Source organism: Palaemon carinicauda, chromosome 15, assembly GCF_036898095.1.
Source record: "Palaemon carinicauda isolate YSFRI2023 chromosome 15, ASM3689809v2, whole genome shotgun sequence".
NCBI lineage: Eukaryota > Metazoa > Arthropoda > Malacostraca > Decapoda > Palaemonidae > Palaemon > Palaemon carinicauda.
The window spans coordinates 16534806-16559450 of NC_090739.1; the positions used below are offsets into that span (position 1 = coordinate 16534806).

Below are 24645 nucleotides of genomic sequence, written 5' to 3' on the forward strand. Positions count from 1 at the left end.
CTGTCATGTTGGCTCTATTATAGGGTATTCATTACTTATCAGGAAACCAGCCCTATCAACTGCCCATCAAATTGAGGCACTAGTACTAATGAATTGCTATTTTTACCATCCATACTTACATTCATTGCTCCAAATTCCTAATTTAAATGTACCCAAAGACCATTCCTCTTGATAAAATTTACTCTAATTTGTGTTGTGCAAACATTTTCTCAAGTAATAGGTAGAAAACTAACAACCGTTTGAAACTAGTTATGGAAGTAATATTACACAATCAAATATGTAATGAACATTTGATCTCATGAAGTCTAGTGTGTTTGCTATTAGCTATTGCTGTTTACTCTCATGCCTTTGTTTTCAACATAGTGCTGTTTGTTCATGAATGACTTGAAGTTATATAAAGCCACTTTTTTTATAGATTTGTTAAAGATTTAAACCCATAAGAATCTTATTTTTGTTTACTTATTTTACTATAGAAACCAATATATTTTATTGTAATAATACTTTCAAGGACAGTACATAGCATTTTAGAAGGTAAACTATTACGAAGTCTGCTGTGGTACAAATTTTGTTTGCATCAGTATCAACTGCTCTCGTAATATGTATGAGAGCATTTACTTTTTATTAGGAATTATTTTTTGTAACTATACATATCTTATCTTTTCTTTTAGGTCTCCTTAACTCCTCATGAGCCTCCTCAACCTTACATACCACCACCTGTCCAACGATATCCTTTGAATCTCCAAGAACGTCCATTTCGACAGCCCTCGCCTGGTCCACAGGCATGGAAACAGTCCTATCCACAACAAGTTAGTCTTGACAGGGATATACCTACTAGTCCTCGACATCGTGTAGGACACTCGACAACACCCAGTACATGTAGAGTTCCCTTTCATCCAAGATATGCGAATACCATCCCTCAGTCCTCTCCAAGAATTCTTCGAAAGAACCTTCATGAGAGAGTCGGCAAGCCAGACTTTACTATGAATGGGATTGGTACGCAAAGTCATGACTCCTCATTGTTTTCCAAATATAGCTCTGTGATAAGTACTGAATCAGTAGTTGTAGATGTACCTGTCATAAATGAGAAAATTGCACATAAAAGAAAGTCACCCACCCCAGATATGACTCCTCAAAAGCTTGAAAATGCAAGTAAAGCTGAAAAGAATGTAGTTTACAAAAGCTCTTCTAGCATTCCTGTTTTCTCTCCTGGGAAAGATGTGACAAGGCGTATAATACGCAGCACTGTCGATAGCAGAAATTTGAATAGTGTTTTACCACAAATTCTTTACCAAGATAATTTTTCTTCCAATGATAGTCAGGCTTATAGAAGCAAAGGCCTTAATACTGGAAGAGAGCCAGCCAATAATAGTCCATTGCCTCAGGATAATTCTGAAAAAGAGGCTTCTTCTAATACTTTTACATTCAATGTGAAGCATTCATCTGATTATGAGAATACCAAGGCATCCACAATGGCCAATGATTCTCAACTACAGAATAAAGACCAAGGTACAGAGAAAGTTCAAGAAGAAAGGTTGGACGGTGCTACCCATTTACCATCCAAAATCAACACAAGTATAGACAAAGATATTACTAAGGAGCCTCAATCAAAAATCCCTTCTTTACCAGCTTCTGGACCATCCGCTGTAAATGTAAGACCCAATTCCTGTCTCAAAGTACCTGGCAGTCCATCTTTGAGGGCAAAACATGTAACATTTGCTAATAGATTAATACAACAGAAAGGGGCAGATATCAAAACTGGAACACATTCCCTCCAAGATAGAATTAATCGTAGCCCATCCTCACTGCCCAGGCTTGCTCATAGCAGTACTCTTCTCCCATCTCCTAATGTAAATTCTCATGGTCAAAGAGCAGAAGATAATGCAAGCAGTTCTCATCGTAGTAAAACACCTTCAGAAAACCGATATGCAGATGGATCAGATTTACAAGTTGTGCCATGCCGAGAAGGCGATATGCAGGTTGTTACAACCACTGTGAGTGTTCCAGGTAGCAAGACAAAATATTCTGTATCTGGAGATAGTAACAGAGGATCAAGTGCTTCGCAGTTGTCATATGATAAAAGTAGGTCTGATCTTATCATGTCATTTTCATGGATGAATGAGACTCAAGAATGTGACACTCCCTGTGTCTCCTATATCGAATCAAAACATGCTGTACATGGTGCAGTTGGAGCATCCGAAAATGGAGATCTGAATACAGTTCACAGAAAGAAGGACAAAGGATTTAGTGAGAAGTCGCGTAAACTTCGAAGCAGACTAGCAGCAAACTTTCCTCTAAAATGAGAACTAAATATTAAGTGTAAGTATTTTATAAAAAAGAAATTCTGTAGTCCAGATTTATTGTGCAATAGACTTGTGTTTTATAGTGATCACACCAGAAACATGAAAGATAAAATCAGCTCGTTGCCTTAGCCTGAGAACTGAAAACTAATTATTTACTGAAACCTCATGTCCTGTAATGTCATCTTAGACTTACTGTAGTATTACATTTTGAAATTTTTGTGTCATGTCAGGAATTACTTTAAAAAAGCACTTTCTTTATTCACCATCTGTAAAAATTAAAAACTACAGTAGTTAGAAATTTTATAGCACAGTTTATGGATATTGCCTTAGTCGTGTGGGTTATTAAATCTGTGGTAAGTTTAATGGCAACATTCCTCTTTAAATTGCTAGTTTAAGTAATAACTATTGAAATGTGTTGGCAATTTTTTTAACATATTGGTACTGTATTATAGCAATTATAGGATAATTTTATCCATGTTTAACTGTGCTGTCAGAAACCATTTGTTTTCTGCTTGTTATTGGATGCAATCCTATTTAGCCCTCTGAGGATCTGATGATGTACTTTGCCATCATCTGTTTGTGTAACCATAAGTGCTTTATAGAAAATTTATTCTGCTTTCCATTTAATTTCAGTTTCTTTGTAACTTTATTCCTTTGTTAGTTACACTACAAAATGTCATCACATAAAGTCACTGATCCCTGGCCATAAGTCATGAGTCTGACAGCAATTTTGTCATGGCTGGGATCACCAGAGGGTTAATGTCTTTTCCTTAAAATTGTGTGATTATGATATATTCTTCAAATTTAAGTACAAATTAATGTAATATTTTCCATTAATTAACCTCTTGAGAGGTTAGGGTTATGAAGCCCTCAAGAGGTTAAACATAGCAACTTTTCTTTTTCAATATAGTTTTGATATATTTTGCCATGGTGCTTTTCTGTGAGTACTATCACAGATTTGATATTCGTACAAGACAGTTTACTCTAAAAGCTGTTTTTTTTTTAAATGTAACAATGATAGCGGGAGGTTAGTACTGTTGTGAGGTGCACTGTAGGCATTACTAAAGTGGGTCTTTGCAGTGTCTGTCTGGCCTGTAGCTGCACCCACTTTTTAGCCTTCTATTTTATACACATTCCAGCTTCCTTTCTTCCAACTTGCTGTCCAACCCCTTTTAACTTTCGTTTCATAGTACAACTTAAGGGTTTTCTGCCAGGTTGCTCCTTATTGCTGAATAGCTTCCCTGGTCCCAGTGCTGGGGATATGTTCTAAATACAATACAGTAAATCAATAATAGGAACACATTCCATCTCAAGGAATACTATATTATGTAACTTAACAGTGCTTTTGTGATTAGTCACATGCAAATATTTTCCTGTAACCTTAGTATGTACTCCCCCCATTATGTAGCCAAAAATTTCACATCCTAACATACTTTGCATGTACTGTACAGTACTGTTGAATAACAAATCTAGAAAGTTATGAATGTTGATGCATGATCTATTGTATTAACCATGCACTCTAGCATGGATGTATTGTGAACACTAGACAAGCAATGATAGCCTAATTTAAAATTGTTTTGTATCACTGCCAACTAGGCCATTAATATTTTTATCTAGACTTGGCGCTTTGAATATTGTGTAATGTCGAGCAGCTGCATTTTGCGATGACATTACAGTTTATTACTGCACTAAGAAGTAATTGAAGTAAAATAAGCACTTTCCTAAAATGAGAAACTGTCAGTATTATTCTCTTTTCTTGTTCAAGTTTGTTGTATTGCTCAATTAAGAGTGGAGGTAGGTAGAGTACAAAAAATAGCTGCCTCTTGCAATGAGATTGAAGTTTCCAAGGTAAGGTTGTAAATGTGAAAATGCTTTTTCATGTTTTTGTGATATATACTGTACATATATATCTTTATTAATGGAATTTTAATAATAAAATTTATTTCTATACTTATCTGATGTTCATATTGCTTCTTCTCTAGAATACTGGTTTACTGTATTACCATTTACCCATAAAATTTTAGAATTTAAAAAAATTCCCACTTTCCATTCATGCATGTCTACACTAAAATAATGAGACACACTAGTAGTTTGTGGCAGGAAGAGATATACCAGGAGCTCTGTTATTTCAGTCTCGAATTCAAAACTATTCCTTATCCTCTTGATATCACAAGTATGTGAGAAAGAGGGTGAGCATATCTAATTTTATTTTCTAAATTTTATTTGTTTGATGATGATGATTTATTTGTATGAATCTACCCTGATGTTCATATTGCTGATTCCCTCACTCTGATGGAGGTGGGACACTAGTGAAGGAAAGAAATAGGTCATTTATATAATTGAAATACAAAGTATTAAAATTATCTTGGTCTCAAAATCCTTTTTTTTTTCCTGAAGGAACACAACACAATCATCTTATGCTCCAAAAACCCTTCCTTAAAAAAGTAGTACTTAAGGGATATTATGCATTTAGCTGAAGCCTGTCAATAGGAATAGGGTTTTAGCCATGAAATCTATTTTAAGTGAAAGATTTTCAAAAGGTTCAAAAGCTGAACCTTTTAAATAATGTAAAACCACATGAAATTTTCAAAATATTGACCTTAGTACTGATGGCCCCTTAAATACTAAATACATCTGCTATAATACACTACCTGAAACTGATACAGTACATCTAATCCCAGATGCTTGATTCATATTCCGCAATGAAATTGAAAGGTCCTTTTCATAATAAAAGAGGCGTAAAGATTTAACAATATTGTCTTAGCTAGTTCTTGTCATTTATTCATTTGTAGACTGGCACCACTAAAAATAATTATTCCAGTGTCTTTGATAGAGGATAATGGTAGACTATCTTTCATAACCTATTAAAGACAATCTAGAGGGCTGTGAAAAAACCCTTTGTTTCTGAGAATACAATGGATAGTTCCATGTGGCTAATTGTAGCATGGATGTGTTTAGATGAATCACCTTTGAAATTGGTTATCTGAGATATCCCAACAAGGTTATTGAATGAACGTGTGTCGCTACCTAGAAATCCCAAACAGACAAATATAATACTCAACTTGGGAGCATGGATCTCCAAAACGCCTGACATCTTCAAAGCACAAAATAACACAGACCTACGAAAAACACGACCGAACGTTCACGGGTGCTAACAAGGAATGATAAGAGGTTAGGTAGTGGTTGGGGGGGGCAGTAGCTGTAGTGAACAACACCTTGTAGTAACGGGGGACTTTGAGGAGGGAGAAGTCTAATTGGAAAGGGATCTCTGGTAGTGGTATCACTCGCCCCAGTTTTAATACCGACACCCTTTTAGGGGTGAGCGAGCTGGATATATTCCTAGCATTCCATGCAACTTTTTTCTCTGGTATATTTAGCAGCATTTATACCTTTGAAATGGTGCTTTAAGGAGCATTTCACGGAGCGACACAGGTTGAGTCCAGAAATAGATTTTTCCTTCGTCAAAATCCCTTTTATATGGCAACCTTATCGGAACATCCAACAAGACGCCACAGATCGTACACCATTCCCTTTGTGGCCAGAACTGGGCTGTTAAGAGTTATCTTGTTTGTAGAGATCCTGTAATTGCTTCACATCTGCCGAATCAGGGTAATCGATAGGAATGCATAAAGATCTACATATGGCCAGAACAACTTTATTCTTTTTCAATGACATAAACATGTCTACAAATGGGTAGTCCCATTTTACAATTCATAGATATACTGTACTTACGGATGTGGTGACCAATAATTTCTGCTTAGCTAATATCCCATACAGTTAGGGAAGGTGACCTTGTAACTCCTTGATTCCAGATGCAGGTTTAAAAAAAAACACTGCCATGGTCTTCCCTACCATCAATGGTTCCTGGTCCGGAAGAGTTTTGAATATTGCAGATGATGCTACATTTTTTTTTTTGCCTCAATTCCATCTCCTTAATGTAGATCTATGGTTGCTGAATCCCTTATAGAGATGTAGCTAAAATTAGTGCATGGTGCAAATTATGGGGCATGAAGTTGAACCCTAACAAAGGATAGTGGCTCCTCAACATCCAGATCTCTGCATTGATAATATTTTAGGTGTGATTCATGAATGCAGATTTACTTTTGAGAAAGACATTTTCTGTTTCTTTTTCAATTGCACGAAAAAATCTTTTATTTTTGTTGATCAATCTGTTCAGAAGTGTTTTAATTCTTTCTTTCTACCATGTTCTCCAGTCTGGTCTAAAGCTGCTAAATGTCATCTTAATTTGTTGGACAAGAACTTGCAGTCTATTAAATTTCTTATTCCTGATCTAGATATTAATCTCTGGCAGAGTCGTTCAGTTAGTTCTAAGTTTTATTCCAGCTGTGATCAGATATTGGAATGATCCTCCTAATCAACCAAATAAAATAGTGGAACCTCAGAGGTTCAAACTTGTAGCAAATGATTTTGTTGAACAGGCTGACATAGGTCTTTCTTCAAAGTTTACATGTAACAGATTTATTTTAACGTTACTTATTACTTCTCGTAGTTTATTTCCATTCCTCACTGGGCTATTTTTCCCTGTTGGAGGCCCTGGTCTTGCTTTACCAACTAGGTTGTAGTTTAGCAAGAAATATGTACGGTTGACAGATTTAAATGATCCGAAGTTACTCTTCAACAAACCTGTGAAGCATCTGCAAACAGATAAAGGTCTGTGATTTATTATATCAATTCTGTGAGCTAATTGCCTGCCCCCTGTGGCCGCGGGGGCAGCCCCCTGTGGCCGCGGGGGCATAAAACAATTAGAATAGCGCCAACGTTATCCCTGCGTGTCGTAAGAGGCGACTAAAAGGGACGGGACGAGGGGGCTGGGAACCCCCTCTCCTGTAAAGGTATCCTGTGAGACAGCAACAAAGAGATGGAGCTGGGGGGAGAGTGACTGCTCCCCGCACTCTAGTTTTGGGGTGTTTGAATGTGCGTGGATGTAGTACGATAGAGAGTAAAAGATGTGAGATTGGAAGTATGTTTAGAAGTAGAAGGATGGATGTATTGGCCTTGTGTGAGACAAAGATGAAAGGAAAGGGTGAAGTGATGTTTGGTGAAATGTCTGGTAGAGTGTCTGGGATTGAAAGGGGAAGAGCGAGAGAGGGTGTGGCTTTATTGTTGAGTGAATGGATGACAGGTAAAGTAGTGGAATGGAAGGAGATATCATCTAGGTTAATGTGGGTAAGGGTTAGGTTGGGTAGGGAATGTTGGGCGTTTGTCAGTGCGTATGGGCCAGGTAGTGAGAAAAGTGAAGAAGAGCGGAATGAGTTCTGGAATGAATTAACTAGGTGTGTAGAAGGACTGGGTAGAAGGAATTATGTAGTTGTTATGGGTGACTTAAATGCTAGAGTGGGTGCTGGAGAGGTAGAAGGTGTCATTGGGAAATATGGCGTACCAGGTGAAAATGAGAGTGGTGAGAGACTGGTAGATATGTGTGTTGAACAAGAGATGGTAATAAGTGCTAGCTTTTTTAAAAAGAAAGATAAAAATAAGTATACATGGGTAAGAGTGGCAAATGGAAGAGTAGTAGAAAGGGCATTAATGGATTATGTGTTGATAGCTAAAAGAATGTTTGGAAGATTGAAAGACGTGCACGTGTTTAGGGGTATGGCTAACGGTATGTCTGATCATTTTTTGGTGGAAGGAAAATTAGTTGTAGCAAAAGAGTGGGGGAATAGAGTAGGTGGATGTAAAAGGGAGCTAGTGAGGGTTGAAGAGCTAATAAAACCGGGGGTAAAAAGTAAATATCAGGAAAGGTTGAAAATGGCATATGACGAGGTGAGAGTAAGAGAAACTGGTAATTTAGAGGAGGAGTGGAAGTTAGCAAAAGAAAATTTTGTTGGGATTGCAAGTGATGTATGTGGCAAGAAGGTTGTTGGAGGCAGCATGAGGAAGGGCAGTGAATGGTGGAATGAAGGAGTGAAGGTAAAAGTGGAAGAGAAAAAGAGGGCTTTTGAAGAATGGCTGCAGAGTAATAGTATAGAGAAGTATGAAAAATATAGAGAGCAAAAGGTGGAAGTAAAGCGCAAGGTACGTGAGGCAAAGAGGGCAGCTGACCTGAGGTGGGGTCAGGGACTGGGTCAGTCATATGAAGAGAATAAGAAGAAGTTTTGGAAAGAAGTGAAGAGAGTAAGGAAGGCCGGCGCAAGAATTGAAGAGACAGTGAAAGATGGAAATGGAAGGTTGTTAAAAGGAGAGGAGGCAAGGAAAAGGTGGGCGGAATATTTTGAAAGTTTGCTGAATGTTGAGGATGATAGGGAGGCAGATATAATTGCGGTTCCAGGTGTTGAGGTGCCAGTGATGGGAGATGAGAATGAGAGAGAGATTACAATAGAGGAAGTGAGAAGTGAGGAGAGCACTAGATGAAACGAGAGTAGGAAAAGCATCGGGTATGGATGGTGTGAAAGCTGAGATGTTGAAGGAAGGGGGTGTGACTGTACTTGAATGGTTGGTGAGATTGTTTAATGTGTGTTTTGTGTTGTCAATGGTACCAGTAGATTGGGTCTGTGCATGTATTGTACCACTATATAAGGGTAAGGGAGATGTGCATGAGTGTTGTAATTCAAGAGGTATTAGTTTGTTGAGTGTAGTTGGAAAAGTGTATGGTAGAATACTGATTAATAGGATTAAGGATAAAACAGAGAATGCAATCTTGGAGGTACAGGGTGGTTTTAGAAGAGGTAGGGGTTGTATGAATCAGATTTTTACAGTTAGGCAGATATGCGAGAAATATTTAGCAAAAGGTAAGGAGGTGTATGTTGCGTTTATGGATCTGGAGAAAGCATATGATAGAGTTGATAGGGAAGCAATGTGGAATGTGATGAGGTTATATGGAGTTGGTGGAAGGTTGTTGCAAGCAGTGAAAAGTTTTTACACAGGTAGTAAAGCATGTGTTAGAATAGGAAATGAGGTGAGCGATTGGTTTCCGGTGAGAGTGGGGCTGAGACAGGGATGTGTGATGTCGCCGTGGTTGTTTAACTTGTATGTTGATGGAGTGGTGAGAGAGGTGAATGCTAGAGTGCTTGGACGAGGATTAAAACTGGTAGGCGAGAATGATCATGAATGGGAGGTAAATCAGTTGTTGTTGCGGATGATACTGTACTGGTAGCAGACACAGAAGAGAAGCTTGACCGACTAGTGACAGAATTTGGAAGGGTGTGTGAGAGAAGGAAGTTGAGAGTTAATGTGGGTAAGAGTAAGGTTATGAGATGTACGAGAAGGGAAGGTGGTGCAAGGTTGAATGTCATGTTGAATGGAGAGTTACTTGAGGAGGTGGATCAGTTTAAGTACTTGGGGTCTGTTGTTGCAGCAAATGGTGGAGTGGAAGCAGATGTACGTCAGAGAGTGAATGAAGGTTGCAAAGTGTTGGGGGCAGTTAAGGGAGTAGTAAAAAATAGAGGATTGGGCATGAATGTAAAGAGAGTTCTATATGAGAAAGTGATTGTACCAACTGTGATGTATGGATCGGAGTTGTGGGGAATGAAAGTGATGGAGAGACAGAAATTGAATGTGTTTGAGATGAAGTGTCTGAGGAGTATGGCTGGTGTATCTCGAGTAGATAGGGTTAGGAACGAAGTGGTGAGGGTGAGAACAGGTGTAAGAAATGAGTTAGCGGCTAGAGTGGATATGAATGTGTTGAGGTGGTTTGGCCATGTTGAGAGAATGGAAAATGGCTGTCTGCTAAAGAAGGTGATGAATGCAAGAGTTGATGGGAGAAGTACAAGAGGAAGGCCAAGGTTTGGGTGGATGGATGGTGTGAAGAAAGCTCTGGGTGATAGGAGGATAGATGTGAGAGAGGCAAGAGAGCGTGCTAGAAATAGGAATGAATGGCGAGCGATTGTGACGCAGTTCCGGTAGGCCCTGCTGCTTCCTCCGGTGCCTTAGATGACCGTGGAGGTAGCAGCAGTAGGGGACTCAGCAGTATGAAGCTTCATCTGTGGTGGAAATGTGGGAGGTTGGGCTGTGGCACCCTAGCAGTACCAGCTGAACTCGGCTGAGTCCCTGGTTAGGCTGGAGGAACGTAGAGAGTAGAGGTCCCCTTTTTGTTTTGTTTCTTGTTGTTGTCGGCTACCCCCCAAAATTGGGGGAAGTGCCTTTGGTATATGTATGTATGTATGTAATTGCCTGCAATAATCTCACCAATTTGACAGTTGAACTTGGTTTTTCATCTCTGGAAGTTAGATTGTCTAGATCAGATATTTGGTTCCAGTGTACATTGAGATGAAATCTTAAAACACTTCTCTTTAAGAGGTCTTATTTTAATGAATTTCTCTTAGGAACCCATGGTACACTTAAACCATACAATCTGGATGCTGGGGAACCGATGTTTGTCCATACAATATGACAGGCACCGAAATAACAAAGAGTCCCTGTCATCTCTTTTCTTTGCTTCTTGCCATTAACCGTTAGAGAGTATCTCAATACTTTACTAGAGGTTGTCTCTATTAAAAGGAAAAATAAGAATTATAGTTTTATGAGTAATGTCAATAAACCAAGCTTCTAGAGAAGAAGCAATATGAACGTAGGGGAAGTTTATAGAAATAATACATACATATTTAGTTTACCAATAACTTTTATCCCAGTCTCTGCTGAGAAAAAAGTTAATGCACAAACAGGTGAAATTCCGAGTTTCCATAAAAGAACCAAAAGTTCAGTAAAATATAGTATATGTGTTGGGGAAAGAATGTTTAACTAAATGGCATGAAAATTGTACCGATCCAGTATTAGGTCAAGGGGTTTCTCCCTTACACTAAGGCTCGTGGTTGTATGGAGTAAGGATAAAATGTTAGTTTATTAAGGTTAGAACTTAGGCCTTTGGAAGTTCCAGAATACAGATCCATTTTATTTTGTTACTTTTTTGTTTAATATTACGGTTTTGTTTTTTCGGTTATCCATTACACTTCATTATACCTTATTTTTCTTTCACAGAGAAATTAGGAGAAAAGCAGGAAATTCACCATGTGAAAAGCCAATTATTAAAGTAGTTGATCATACGGATAAGTTATAATTCAAGTGAATTTTAGTTTGTTGTTCAAAATATAAATGGCTGGTTTTTTGTTGTTTAAAATATAAATTGAAAAATTTCCAAGTAGTAGCTGTAGGTTCAGAGTTTTGGTTAGTAACAAGCATAGTGATTGCCAATTATTTTGTAAGTGCAGCATATATTTGAGAAAAGAATTAACTACAAACTATTGTTTAAATTTTCTGCATATTTCATATATCTTTCGGGAGAATTAGTTGCATCCAAATGGGAAATTTCAAGAATGTTAGTTGAAGGTCAAGTAATATCCTAAAGAGGAAGGATACTGGAAAGATATAGATGCAATATTAGGTATTCCTTGCCTTGATTAACAAATCCTATTACATGAAAAATTCTACTGTGGCATTTGAGCATACGTCAAATCAAGATTATTTTTGAGATTGAATGCTGCCAGTATTTACATATGGTATTGGAATACAAAATACTTTCACGATTTTCATTAGTGTGTGGAGTAGTCTTTATGATGGTAGGTTTCATGAGATGCCTTAAAACTTGAGCTTAAAGAGTAGTAGCATTGAAGTCATACCTTAATGTTGTGATTTGCATTTGTCCTGTTAGCTTAGGTTTTAGAAAAGGTCAGTGGAAACCACTCAAGTTGCTCTGATGTTACAAATTCACACTCCCATAGTATTGTTTTGAGAATTACTCTGTTGCATCGTTACACTCCCATAGCATTAAGAGACATTTAACCACAAAAATGTTATTGATCTCACACCTCTTTACACATTTGCATGTAGTCATGTCTTCCTACTTCTGTGCTTACATCTCTGATGGTGCTCTTTCCCTATTCTTGGGCTTATAAAACAGTAATGCGTAATTTCTTATTGTATATAGTCCACAGTAGAACAATTTTAATTTCGTATGAGCTGGGTTCATTGCTTATACACTGAGTAAAAGAATTAATGGTTTAATATGTTTTATTAAGTGAGCAGATTGAAAATATTTAATTTTGGTACAGATTTTTATAATGTCTTCCTTGTGTTGTAAACATTGTGTAATGTTAAATAAATATGTCTAGTCCACCTTATTTTACTAAACTCCAGACGAAAGTTGAAAAAAAAATAATTGGTTCTTATTCTAAATTTACTTGTACATTGTCTATGGAAATAGGAAGGTATCTAAATAAAAACATATGCTTCAATTGAGGTTCCTAAAATAAAAAGATAAAAGACAAATTTAAATAACAGTAAGCTTCAATATTTAGTAGCACTAACACCTTTGTTACCCAAAATCCAACATATAAAACTTTCCACACTATATCAATTTCTATTTGAAAATAACAGTGTCAAGCATAGCACCAAGACACTGTACAATATTCGACGTCATCAGAACTTCAACTTTATCTTCTAAATGCCTCTTGGGGTCCAATTTACCCACATTCTTGATGGCTAGTTGTTCTGGTGTCATTTTCTCTTCTTCCTCCAAACTCTGAAATAAAAAGAAAGTATACAGTAAATAGACAATATAGTAGTCTAGAAAATAGGAATTATTGTACACTGTTTTGAAAAATTCCACATGTAAATCACCTAACAGTTTTTATACTTTTTAAGGTCATAAATGAGCAGTAGAGGCAAAGGCACATCATTGTCCTAAAGGACTAAACAGGCACACAAGATCAGAAACCAAAACCCTTCACACACATACTGAGGAAGAAGGGCATTGAGGTTTCCAGTTTCCTCTCTAGTCTTGAGACCAGTCCTGGACAATATCCTGAGGAAGTCAAAGCAGATGCTTAAGTGCTTGTTTCTCCTTAGCCCTAGAGGTGCCTTTTGTTCTGCATGCCTTTGATGACAGGCTAAAAGGCTGTACCACTGAAGGGATCATGGGATAACAACCGCATGTATGTCTGAAGAGGTGAGAAGACCTTCTTGTCTTTTCCAACTGAGAAGACAATAATTGTCTTCCTTGCCTGTTTATTGTTGATCTCCCTGTCACTCCAATGAGTACCTAGGGACACAAGACAAAGGAGTCCACCCCTTAACTCGACATGGTCTACGAGTTCTGTCTCGTGCCAAGTGACTACTGCAGGTTCTCACTAACAGAAGTCGAACAATCGTATGATGATTGGTCATAATATGCCCTAATGCGAATTGGCCTAACTGGAGGAACAAGAGCAGAACTTTCGAGGACTGTCTAAGATCTAGCACCTGGGCACCCAGTGTGTATGGCTTTGGTTTGTGTAGATCTAGCACATAGGGATAGTTAGTAAGGTTCTAGTTCATGAAGATGTAACATGTACGGTCTTGCTTGAGGAGATATAACACACTTTCCTCTTGGTAAGGGTAGAAGAGACTCTTCAGCTATGGTAAGCAGCTCTTCTAGGAGAAGGACACTCCAAAATCAAACCATTGTTCTCTAGTCTTTGGCAGTGCCATAACCTCTGTACCATGGTCTTCCACCGTCCTGGGTTAGAGTTCTCTTGCTTGAGGGTACACTCGGGCACACTTCTATCTAGTTTCTCTTCCTCTTGTTTTGTTAAAGTTTTTTTTATAGTTTTTATAGGAAATATTTATTTTAATGTTGTTACTATACTTAAAATATTTTACTTTTCTTTATTTCCTTTCCTCACTGGGCTATTTTCCCTGTTGGGGCCCCTGGGCTTATAGCATCCTGCTTTTCCAACTAGGGTTGTAGCTTAGCATTTAATAATAATAATAATAATAATAATAATAATATGAAGTCTCAAGACATGAGGTTTTTTTGTGTCTAGATTGTTGAGACCTAGTTCAAGATGGAGCTACGTATGGACTTACTACCTGTGCGTGGGGATTGCTCACGCAAATCTCTTGTATGCAGGGATCTTGCACATGAGGATTTGGGAGCAAGAAGCTCTAAAGTATGTATAACCTTACTAGAGATCATGTGTGTAGAGGTGAATGTGGGTATCGAGACCTTGCGTGTGAACTCGTAAAACGTTCACAAGACAATCGTGAATGCGTATGGTTATCCTCAAAAGATTGTGCGCTTAAGGTACTCTTGTAAGTGAAGAATCCTCACAAGAGGATCTTAGGCATACACAGGTTATGCCTGAGAGTGAAGATTTAATGAACAGCAATCCCTTTGGGCATTGTGATCAGGTTTCTCTCATCCTCGGCGATAAGAATCACTCAAGTCTCATCGTCTGACTAAGGAAGTGCAAGGTGTGTGTTTGAAGCTTGGGGAACAATGCCATCCCTATTACCATTACGTAAAGGGGAAACAGAAGCAGGCTGGCCACATGCAAATATATGTACTTTCTTCACTTTTTGGAGACAGGAGAGGTCAAGGTTAAAGGATTAGGCTGGGAAGAGAGGCAGGGAGAGGTCATTTCCTTTTGTCACAGATTTCCTTGCCAAAGGCAATGAGGTGAGGCCACAGAAGGTGAGAGTCGACAATCAACTACACCTTCAGTACGCTGAGCCTGAATGGAGGGAGACCACATCAGGTCTTCTGCAGGGATGGCAGAGGAAGAGGGTGAAGCAGCAAGAGACTTTGGTGTCCTAGCACAGTTAGAGTTTACAACAACCTTCTCTGTTGACAGAATCCCCTACACTCCTAAGGAAGGCCTTAAGGTCCTTAGAAGTGTCGCCTTTGTCGATTACCAGGCCAGACTTACTACAAGAAAGGTGATAAATACAGTACCTCCTTAGCTGAGGGAAGGAGATAAATCTGCCTTAGCTTCAGCTTGCCCTAAGGGCAGGTCTGAGTTATCATCCTTCATGGGGTTCAGTGCTGAGGAAAATGGAGGAGCAGAAGCTTGAGTACCAGAGGGTGAGAAGTGAGAGCAAGTGGACCTCTTCCAATTTGAGGAAGACCCTGAAGGCAAATGATCCTGCTTAGACAATGTTTTCCTCTTTCAACACTCATCACATGGAGATAACTGCACAGTCATGCCCCTGGAAAAAGGGCACAAAGAATTGGGATGACCTCAGTTCTCCTCATGAACCTGGGCAGGATTACATGGTCAGTCAAGCACAATAAGTCTGAATGAGAAAAAAATTAAGGTAGACAGCCAAACTATAGTCAAAAGTGCCTACTCAAGTGTGCTTGCAGGAGCTGCAACTGCCAGTAGCTACCAACACCTTGTTCTAAATTTTAAAAGCAGGGTTGCAGCTTTATTGAAATCATAATCCTGATAGGGAACGAGGGTTTATATTCGTGTGGAAACAAATTATATATGTAACAAATAGTTAATAAGTAATGCCTTACATACCTTATTATAAGCAGTAGCCAAGTTCAGAATTTCTTTAACAGTATCTTCATTCAGACTACTGTGTTCATGATAATTTTGCAGCATAAGCCCCTCCATCCAAGATTTCTTATGTAGATTTAAGAGCATTTGTTGTTCTCTGGAAAGTAAATGTAGTATTCATTGGATAAATCATGGTACTAGAGACACTAATTAAAGAGGTATACTGTATGTTCTAGATATAAATTATCAAAACCTTTATATTATCGTTATTTACTTCTGACAAATTACCTAATTCCAATCTTAAGAGGGGTGGAAAATAGAAACAAGACAATATTATGTAATTAAAGGCTAAAGTTTACAGCTTCTTGAGAGAATGCACTACAGATTTGGTAAAAGGGATACTGCAAAGAACCTTCACTATTGAGTACAATATACAATGCACAGCACGAGTAGACAGTGTACAGTACATCAAGGCAGTCGAAAACACACAGAAAATATAAGAGGCTATACAAGAGATGATACGTGGAGGGACTAGCATTTTAATGGTTGTACTTCAGTCAAATCCTCAAATCTGAACTTTTAAAGTATCTGAAGACCGGATGCAATCACAGTTTGCAATTTGGGCTGTACAATAATTGATGTCGGTGCACCCCACGTAGTGCTCTGTGGACATAATTGAAGGGCTTTAGCAAAGTCCATTTGGCCCCTACCTGCACCCACATTTTAGCCATCTACTTTACCTACGTCCCTATTTTCTTCCAATTGTAGAACCTCTGTGCCCCCCCCCCCCCTATTAAATAACTTCCCAGTTCATATCATAAATGTTGAGAGATCAGTAATACTGCAAGTACTGTATCCTGCACATGAATCCAACATAATCACATAGTAAAATTTATATGACAATAAAACATAAAAAAAAACAAAAATATATAGAAAAGGGGATATACGTAAATCTCCAAAAGAACCAAAACTGTCAGCAAGTATTTATGAATAAATAAGGAAAACCAAATGGAAAACAAAGATACTGTAGTTGTAAAAGTAAAATGAATGGAGATAAAAGATGAAAACCACCTGCAATATCATCCCTACTAATGAACTAACCTTTCATTCATTCTGTATTTAATCGGGATAGAATAATAGTGACGATTCAAACCATGGATCAGTGCCTGTAAAATAAAAGATTTTGGATTGGGTTTCCCAAAAATTACAGTAGCTAAAAGCATTGTAACACACTAACTGATAATTCAAAATAGGTATGCAAAACTTTTTATCCATATAAATCATATATAAAAGTCATATGGGCAAGTAATCAAAACGTCTGTAAAAGTAAAGACAAAATATACCTGAATCGAAGGCTTTTGTAAATGGCCAAGGTTTGACGTGGTCTGTCTAGGCTCTTGGCCCAATACCATCATATTTGGATTAATGAGGCGGAAAGCGTCAATAACAACCTTACCTGAAAAATATTAAGTGTCATCCATGAGAACCAAAGTTTGATTATTATTCTTATTCAAATAATGAGAGCATACCCAACCAACTTCAGCTAAAGGACATAACACTACTATATATACAGAATATTTGCAATAAACTTGGCTTTCTGCTACATGTTTCTCCTTATTCCAGTGAATCATCAATTTCAATAAAATACCCAACAAGAAACATTAATAAAGAAAACAATTAGACAGTAAAAAAATCTACTGGAAAGAATCAAAACAATGGCCAAGTTAATGCCGGGATTTTAGTGCCGAGTCTGTAGTTATTAGAAATCTAAAGTGGATAAAAAAGATTACAGGAGCTTATCTAGCTCAGTGTAGTAATCATTGGCAATGTGTGGGAGATGGAAATTCTGGATATAACATAAGCAATAAAGAGGTATGCAGATTTCAATAAAAAAAAAAAAAAAAAAAAAGATCAGTAATACAATCCTTGTTAAGGGCTAAGACCAGTAAATAATTCCAGAGAATTCATGGCTCTGCAATCTGTAGCCGAGCACTTTAATTCATTTTTACATAAATAGATGTATACAATATAAGTTTTAAAAAACTATGCTAAAATAAAATGAAATATAAAGCAACTAACTTACAAATATACAAAATACGATATAATATACACCACTTAAAATCAAGCAACATGAAACATACCTTTAACAGACTGAATAGGATCAACTACAACAGCTACAGCTCTTTCTGATAGAGCCTCAAAACTCTGCTGTGTATTGATGTCAACACCTGACAACCAGCATCCAAAACCAGGATGTGAATGATACCAACCAACAACCATTTCTGGACGACCGACTTGTTTCAACATATCCAACATCTTGGCTTGAAAAACTGGATCAACAGCTTCTACTGAAACACCCTACAAAGAAAATTATGAGGATTGTAATATAGTATTGATGTGCAATAAGTTCCGTTGGAAAGAGATTCATTTCAAGAGAGGGTTTTCTAAATTCGATATACTGTATTTGGCATAAGCATCCAGCTCATAATTCCAAACTCAATATTGATAGTGAGCTAACCTAGATATGTACTGTATCACAAATTTTTACAGATACCAATCCATAATAAAATGCTCTTATAAAAGACACTCATTGATTTGCTATGTATTCTGGACTGCAATCATGTTTAATTTTTTCCACACAGGTTTTGATCTTAAGAGTTTTCAAGTAGGGGACTTTATACAATTTAGAAGGAGGAAAACTTACACCATCCAGATTAAATTAAACTGTTGTAGTGCTGTATACCAAGTGTGTCTGATTTTGTGAAAATGAGCTAAATTCCTATGAAAAACATACCATGTAATTCAATTAAAACTAGCAAGTCATCCAGCTGTTCAAAAAAAATAATCTACATTGTTAATAAACGAGCTTTTAAGTCCTCCTCCTACTATTTAAAAATTCTGAAGGCCAGGAAAAAACAGCAAATTACGACTGGTAAAGATATTCTGAACATCGTTTTGTCCTCAAGTCAACAGACATCATAAAAAAAGTTTTTTTTTTCTTTTAACTGAAAGAAGTTACAAATAAGGGACTATTTTCAATTAACACTGATCCATCAAAGCAGAATAAACAACCTAAACAATATCAACAAGAAAATAAAGAATTATTGTGTAAAAACCTTTAGTATTTATAGTAAGATAAGGGTACTCACAGCTACAATATAAATGAGCTGTTATGGCAATACTGTAAAGGGTATTTAATGAATTATTTCTTAGTTTTACTGCACTTCAACACATTATCTGTTCCTTTACTCTACTCATTCTATGTTGAAGATGATTAATAAACAAAATTCAATTTTTCTTTTACCGTTCTATAATTTATAAACATAATCAGTGATATTAACCAACCAAATAAAATTATGCAACAAATTATTACAATATTCCAAATTACAAACATTACAAAACAGTATTTAATAACTACTGTTTTCTATACAATTTAGCAAATATGAATTTCCATAATAAATAACAGTTCAGTATTTGAGCATTTAGCTATCCAACTAATTGGCCTCAACATTTTTTAAAGATATCATGATCTAATTTTCCTTCCTGTGATACAAATTACTCACTGCAACCAACTTTACCTTACACAAATCATGTGTTGCACAAACAAATACATACAATAAAAATAGCAAAAACGTACGTACCGTTCCGCTCTGAGGCATGGCAAACACATCTATTACCCGAACCGTATAGTCATCGACAAATTCACCAAGCATGAGACCCATTACCTCCATTGGTACACCAGCTCTCCCATGCTTCAACATTTTCAAGAGAGCTAGGGATGAAATATAAACCTGAAAAAGATAATCACAAAGATTTGTAATCACCTTTACTGAAAGTTCAGTTAAACATTTTACTAATAAATTTTACTTTACTACCTATGATGTGTAAATAATAAAAGCATAAGACTTCTGTATAAATTTTATTCTTTAGTGAGAGAATACTTTATGAGAAAATGTAATTCAATAGAAACTCTACATTATCCACTATTTTATAAAATTATACATTTCATAAATGATTACCTGTTCTGCTGTGTCAGGAACTGGGGCATCATTTGGCGGAGGACCTTGGCCGAGGTTAGGTAACCCTCCACCGAGCCTTAGTAGACGATCCATTTTCAAGCTTCAACTGCGGAAAAGAAAGGATAATGAAAATAGGAAGGTATGAAAATTCAGCGTAAAAATAAATTTAAATAAAAACAGCAAAATATAAGGTTCACTGATAAAATAGTTTTCCAAAATACAAACTTTTGTTTGCCAACATTTCATTATTTGTACCTGTTAGGCATATAACATACCAAATCCTGAAATCAGCATCATATATGATTTTACTTTGCACACAATTGTCAACTGGTAAAACTTCTGCCGGGACATGATTTTCGACAGATAGTAGTATTCAACAGGATTGGCAGACAAAGACATATTATTTAAATAGAAGGGTAAGTTTGGAAAGCATAAATAAAACAAAGGTCATAGGGTTAAAGGTTCTTGGGTGTTTGGAAGGTTGAGACTGACCAGGACACACAAGACCTTTTTTTCATGGTTGTTAAAATAGTTTGGCAGAGATATTGATCCCTTTAATATTATTCTTTAATCCCAAACCTACTGTAATTTTGGACTGTTAGAAGTCAAATAATAATACATTATATCAAGAATAAATTTCTCCGACATTGCACTGTTAATCATAGTATTAAGTTTGCAAGACAATACAAACTTAAAGTATAAACTAAGTCATCATAGTATCACATACAAAGAAGTGGGCTCCCAAAAATATTTTACAACGGCTATTTTTCCATGTACCATATAGGGTAGAGGACAGACAGGGGGCATTAATGGAATTACATAATCATGTGTCTACACGCTCAAAATTCTTCAACGCCACCAAAAGCAGTCTTTCCACCCTATTCCTCGCCACCAAATCTTCCTCATCCTAATCCTTCATCTCTTCATCCTTACCCTCCAAAAATTCTCAAACTCATCCCCCAATAGTTCATCATGTTTCCCTATCTATTCAACCATTTACTACTCTAGTTAATTCCACGGTAAAATTATAGAACAAGGAACTACATTTCAGAGAGAAAAGACAACTATTCCTTCATCATATAACATGCTTTCAACGAATTTGGCATTCATTTCCACCACAAATAAGCCGTTCTCCCATTATCTCCCCCTTCCCGACAGACACATGTGGGAACATGGGACTTTGGGTGGGCAAATACAGTAAAAAAAAATGTGATTTAAGACTTGAGATTTGTAGAAGGCCACAGAACCTAACAAACCTACCTAACCTAACCTAGTAGTTTCCACGTCACAGACCTAGTCGGAGGACATGAGCCTCGGACCATCTTCCCGGTCATAGACATAGCCATGGGGGGGGAGACCCCCTGGACCCCCCTTTTCCAGATCACAAACTTTCCCAGATCACAGACCTAGACAGGGGCAAGCCCCCGGACCCCCTTTGCAAGTTACAAACCTATCCAAATCACAGACCTATCCTGGGAGCAAGACCCTAATACCCAGGTCACAAACTCAAGGTAAATCACAAATAATTATGATTGACACCTATGTGTCTTTTTATGTCTTGGCAATCTTTACAATCGAGTTACAATAGAAAATGTGCTGGTCTCCCCGATAAGCTAACTTAGAATCGCACTTAGAACACTTTAAACTTTGGGGGATAACACAGAGACCTTTTAAAAATTTCCTACACTAGGTGTACCGTAATAATCAATGTGAAACTTGGCTAAGGCATCCACATAGCCACAATGGCAGCCATTACACTTTGTTACATTGGGTTCCATAATGCACAACTAACACGTAACAAAACTACAAAGGAACTGAGGATTCGTCCTATAAAACGGGGCGTGCCAAAGAACTGCTTACGTCACTCAAGCATACAAACATGTCTAAATATAGTAAACTTGTCACATGGTAAAGGAAGGTAGGGGGAGGAGCTAATATAAATGATGGAACAGGAGTAATTTCATTGGTAGAAAGTGAAAGGAGGGCTATTATGCAGGAAGTATAAAGTCGTTATTGTGCAACAAGCTATGCACAAAAGAATAAACAAGAGCAAATACCTGTGGTTTGTAAAATATAAACAAAAGAGTGAAATAAATATTTCAGGGGAAGAGATGCCCATATTTTGTGTAATTTTTTGTGGATTTATTATGCGTCCCAGAGAATAATGTAGAGAGAAGAAAAAATTTAGTTTTACCATTATTCACAGATTCCCCAGTGAAATTTTCTGCACCCAAAACACCCTGTTCTCACTAGGTGGCCCCCATTACTGTAGGATATATTACGGCATATCTTATTAACCATTTATTTGTGATGGAAATAAGGGTAATTTTTGAAGAAAACAGAAGTTTATCTATACAGTATAAATATGAATCCCTTTATTAGTAGAGCTTGTATATCTTTTACTATAATAATACAAATTCCACTTCATCAAGTTATGATCCATTCAGTTCTATTTATTTCTCTTCACCAAGAAAAAATTGTCCTTTCAATAGAAGATATTGCAACCACAAGATTATGAATTCAACAACTTTCAATCCTGTAAGTACTCTAATACAGCATTATCTATAAACAGTCATTGTAAATAAACTACCTTTTAAATATTGTAGGCAGGTTGATTTTAATGTTTCTCATATGTGAATTCTCATTTCTAATTGTAAATAATTCTGACCTAAATGTTTCTAACGTGCACATTTGTTTTCTCATGTAAATAAATGTTTTAAATATTGAAGCAGTCATTGTGTGGAACTGAATATTTACACATAGAAAATAATAAAGATAAAATAGAATAAAATCAGTGGAGTTGTCTTGAAGGGACGAGTTGTCTCGATGTGGGCTGAATTGCCTTTGGGAGGTATTGTTATTGTAGCATCCTGCTTTTCCAACTAGGGTTGTGGCTTAGCTAATAATAATAATTATACTCAGAAAATGTCGATTCTTATGCCTAGCCAAACTGGTTTTATTTTAAATCTGAAGAAATTTCCCAAAATGATTTTAACCCGTATATTTCAATATGTAAATTAGTTTGAACCCCATACCAATAATTTGTCGGGTAATAATAACCAAGATAATGTTGAATTGCAAGCAAATTGAGGTATGACTGAGCAATACCTAGTGATTAATTTAAATAACTGAAGTAACATGTAAACACATTATGCGCTTACTTTAGTGAGTGACGACCGACACAGCTAGGAAGGATCCTTAGAAAACGGGATGGAATTTCCATCTTCAATGATAGCGGCTGCTTGATTACGCAAATCTAAAAAGGCTGCATGCATCTTTTTTTGGCCTTAGTATAGTTCGGTAACCTATAGTTCCGGTTGGGATAACGAGGTGTATGTACGATAACGGCTGGCTAAGAATATGACAGTCTGAGGGAGGGGGTTGTCGAAGTCCCCACTAATAAGTTGGTAAGGACACGGCTTGTGGGTTAGGTTAGGTAGGGATGTTTAAGTTAGGCGGTGTTCTTGTGTAAAAAAAAAAAATTAAAATTTTTTTTTTTACAGCAGCCACGTCTTATGAACGACTAGAATAAGGGAAGAAAATTCCCATTTTCTATGTAAGAGGGAGGAACTGGCTGCTGATATACAAAGGCTCCGGGATAACATTCTCTATTTTTTCCGCACTATATCACATGCCTATGACTCACTATCATACACAGGATATACTTCTCATTTAAAAGAATTAAAAGTAAGGGTCTTTAGCAGACCAAGGGATACTTGGAATATGAGGAATGATACGTGAAAGGGACTTACTGTGCTACCAGGTGTTCAGAAGCAGAGATAGAAACTTAAAACTGTAAGATTGTTATCTTGGATCGAGTATAGGATGTGGATACCCCAAAATTTGGAGGTACCCAAATAAAAGGAATCCAACAAACAAGGAGATAATACGGTCCATTATTGTAGGGTATTTTTGTAGTGAATTACAGGGCAATGTGTAATTTTTCCTATAAAAAAAAGTAGTAGTTTTCCTAAGATACATTGCCCTGTAATACACTACAATGAAACCTCGATCCCCGCCCGGGACCGTGAGTTTAAGCTGTTTACTGGGGAGGCCACTGATGTGGTTGGGCTAGTCCGGCTGACGTTCTGGTGAGTATCTATCGTGATGAAATTGTAACTGAAACCAGACACCTTTACCGATAGCCTAACTCTACAATACACTCCATGGTCCTGACAAAGGTAAGATATCGTTACGAATATCCAAATGTATATGTTTACCGTAGCAGTAACTAAATAAAGACATTTTAAGTCTAATATCCCAATAAGTTTAAGCTTACACATACCAACCGGTGTAAATAAAGCTATAAAACCGAGTTTTAACAGCTTAAGAAAGCATAATTACAGCTAACCTTACCCTATACTAACATACAAAGAGTGAAGGTTAGTCTAGATTTTAAGTAATTTTCGAATGCTATGCTTGCTTAGACTGGTCTCAATCAGTTTATAAAGTGATCTGACAAAAGAAAATTAATTTAATTCATCACAAAGAATGTATTACTTACAAAAACGAGAAGTAATGCTCACACAACAACCAGAAAACTTCTTTCAAAACTAATGTACGAAATCTGAGTTTCAGAAATCTGTCAACTGTGTTGGACTCTCGACTTAATAATATTTATTAGTTAATTTGCAGTCAATAAAATCTTCTGAATGTTTTATATAGTTATTATTTAACACAAAATTAAAACATATTGACTTTCTAATATTAAGACTCTTTGCTGAGATAGATAAATGTATAAGTCGAGTTTTTACACAAACTTTATGGCCCCTTCCCAGATGACATCATTTTTAGAAGAGTACAAAAAGCCACATCGAAGGGCAAAATTATTATTATTATTATTATTATTATTATTATTATTATTATTATTATCATCATTATTATTATTATTATCCAAGTTACAACCCTAATTGGAAAAGGAAGATGCTATAAGCCCAAAGGCTTCAACAGGGAAAAATAGACCATTGAGGAAAGGAAACCAGGTAATAAATAAATGATGAAAACAAATTAACAATAAATCCTTCTACAAACATTAACAACGTCAAAACAGATATGTCATATATATAAACTATAAAACGACTTATGTTTATATTTAGCATATTACCCAAA

General features: G+C 36.7%; 2 protein-coding genes across 4 annotated transcripts in view; one reads left to right on the top strand and one right to left on the bottom strand.

Moving 5' to 3' along the window:
* The window catches only part of LOC137654488 (uncharacterized), a 121311-nt gene extending 109197 nt beyond the window's left edge, over window positions 1-12114 (top strand). The window contains exons 11-12 of one of the 2 annotated variants that reach the window (XM_068388154.1): window positions 669-2316; window positions 11235-12114. In XM_068388154.1, coding sequence (XP_068244255.1) covers window positions 669-2300 — 1632 coding nt within the window. In that variant the 3' untranslated portion in view covers window positions 2301-2316; window positions 11235-12114. Of the gene's footprint in view, window positions 1-668; window positions 4602-11234 lie in introns of those variants that run through there. The other variant, XM_068388153.1, reaches the window with a different exon arrangement.
* Window positions 12115-12249: 135 nt separating this feature from the next.
* On the bottom strand, window positions 12250-24183 carry Rpn11 (regulatory particle non-ATPase 11). 2 transcript variants are annotated; one of them, XM_068388156.1, is made up of 8 exons: window positions 24041-24183; window positions 19537-19642; window positions 19159-19308; window positions 17659-17875; window positions 16861-16973; window positions 16619-16683; window positions 15539-15674; window positions 12250-12774 (listed from the first exon to the last, which is right to left on the bottom strand). In XM_068388156.1, the coding sequence occupies exons 2-8, from the start codon at window positions 19627-19629 to the stop codon at window positions 12613-12615; spliced, it is 936 nt and encodes a 311-aa protein (XP_068244257.1). In that variant the 5' UTR covers window positions 19630-19642; window positions 24041-24183; the 3' UTR covers window positions 12250-12612. The 2 variants fall into 2 exon arrangements, with proteins under 2 accessions (XP_068244257.1, XP_068244258.1); XM_068388157.1 differs by having other exon boundaries at window positions 19537-19636; window positions 24041-24180.
* Window positions 24184-24645: the final 462 nt, after the last annotated feature.

Coding starts and splice junctions, on each gene's coding strand:
- Rpn11 (XM_068388156.1), bottom strand. CDS start 19,629: ATGGATCGTCTACTAAGGCTCGGTGGAGGGTTACCTAACCTCGGCCAA. Junction 16,684..16,860: donor TACAAAAGCCTTCGATTCAG/GTATATTTTGTC, acceptor TTTATTTTACAG/GCACTGATCCATGGTTTGAA. Junction 15,675..16,618: donor AAATACAGAATGAATGAAAG/GTTAGTTCATTA, acceptor TTTACTTTCCAG/AGAACAACAAATGCTCTTAA.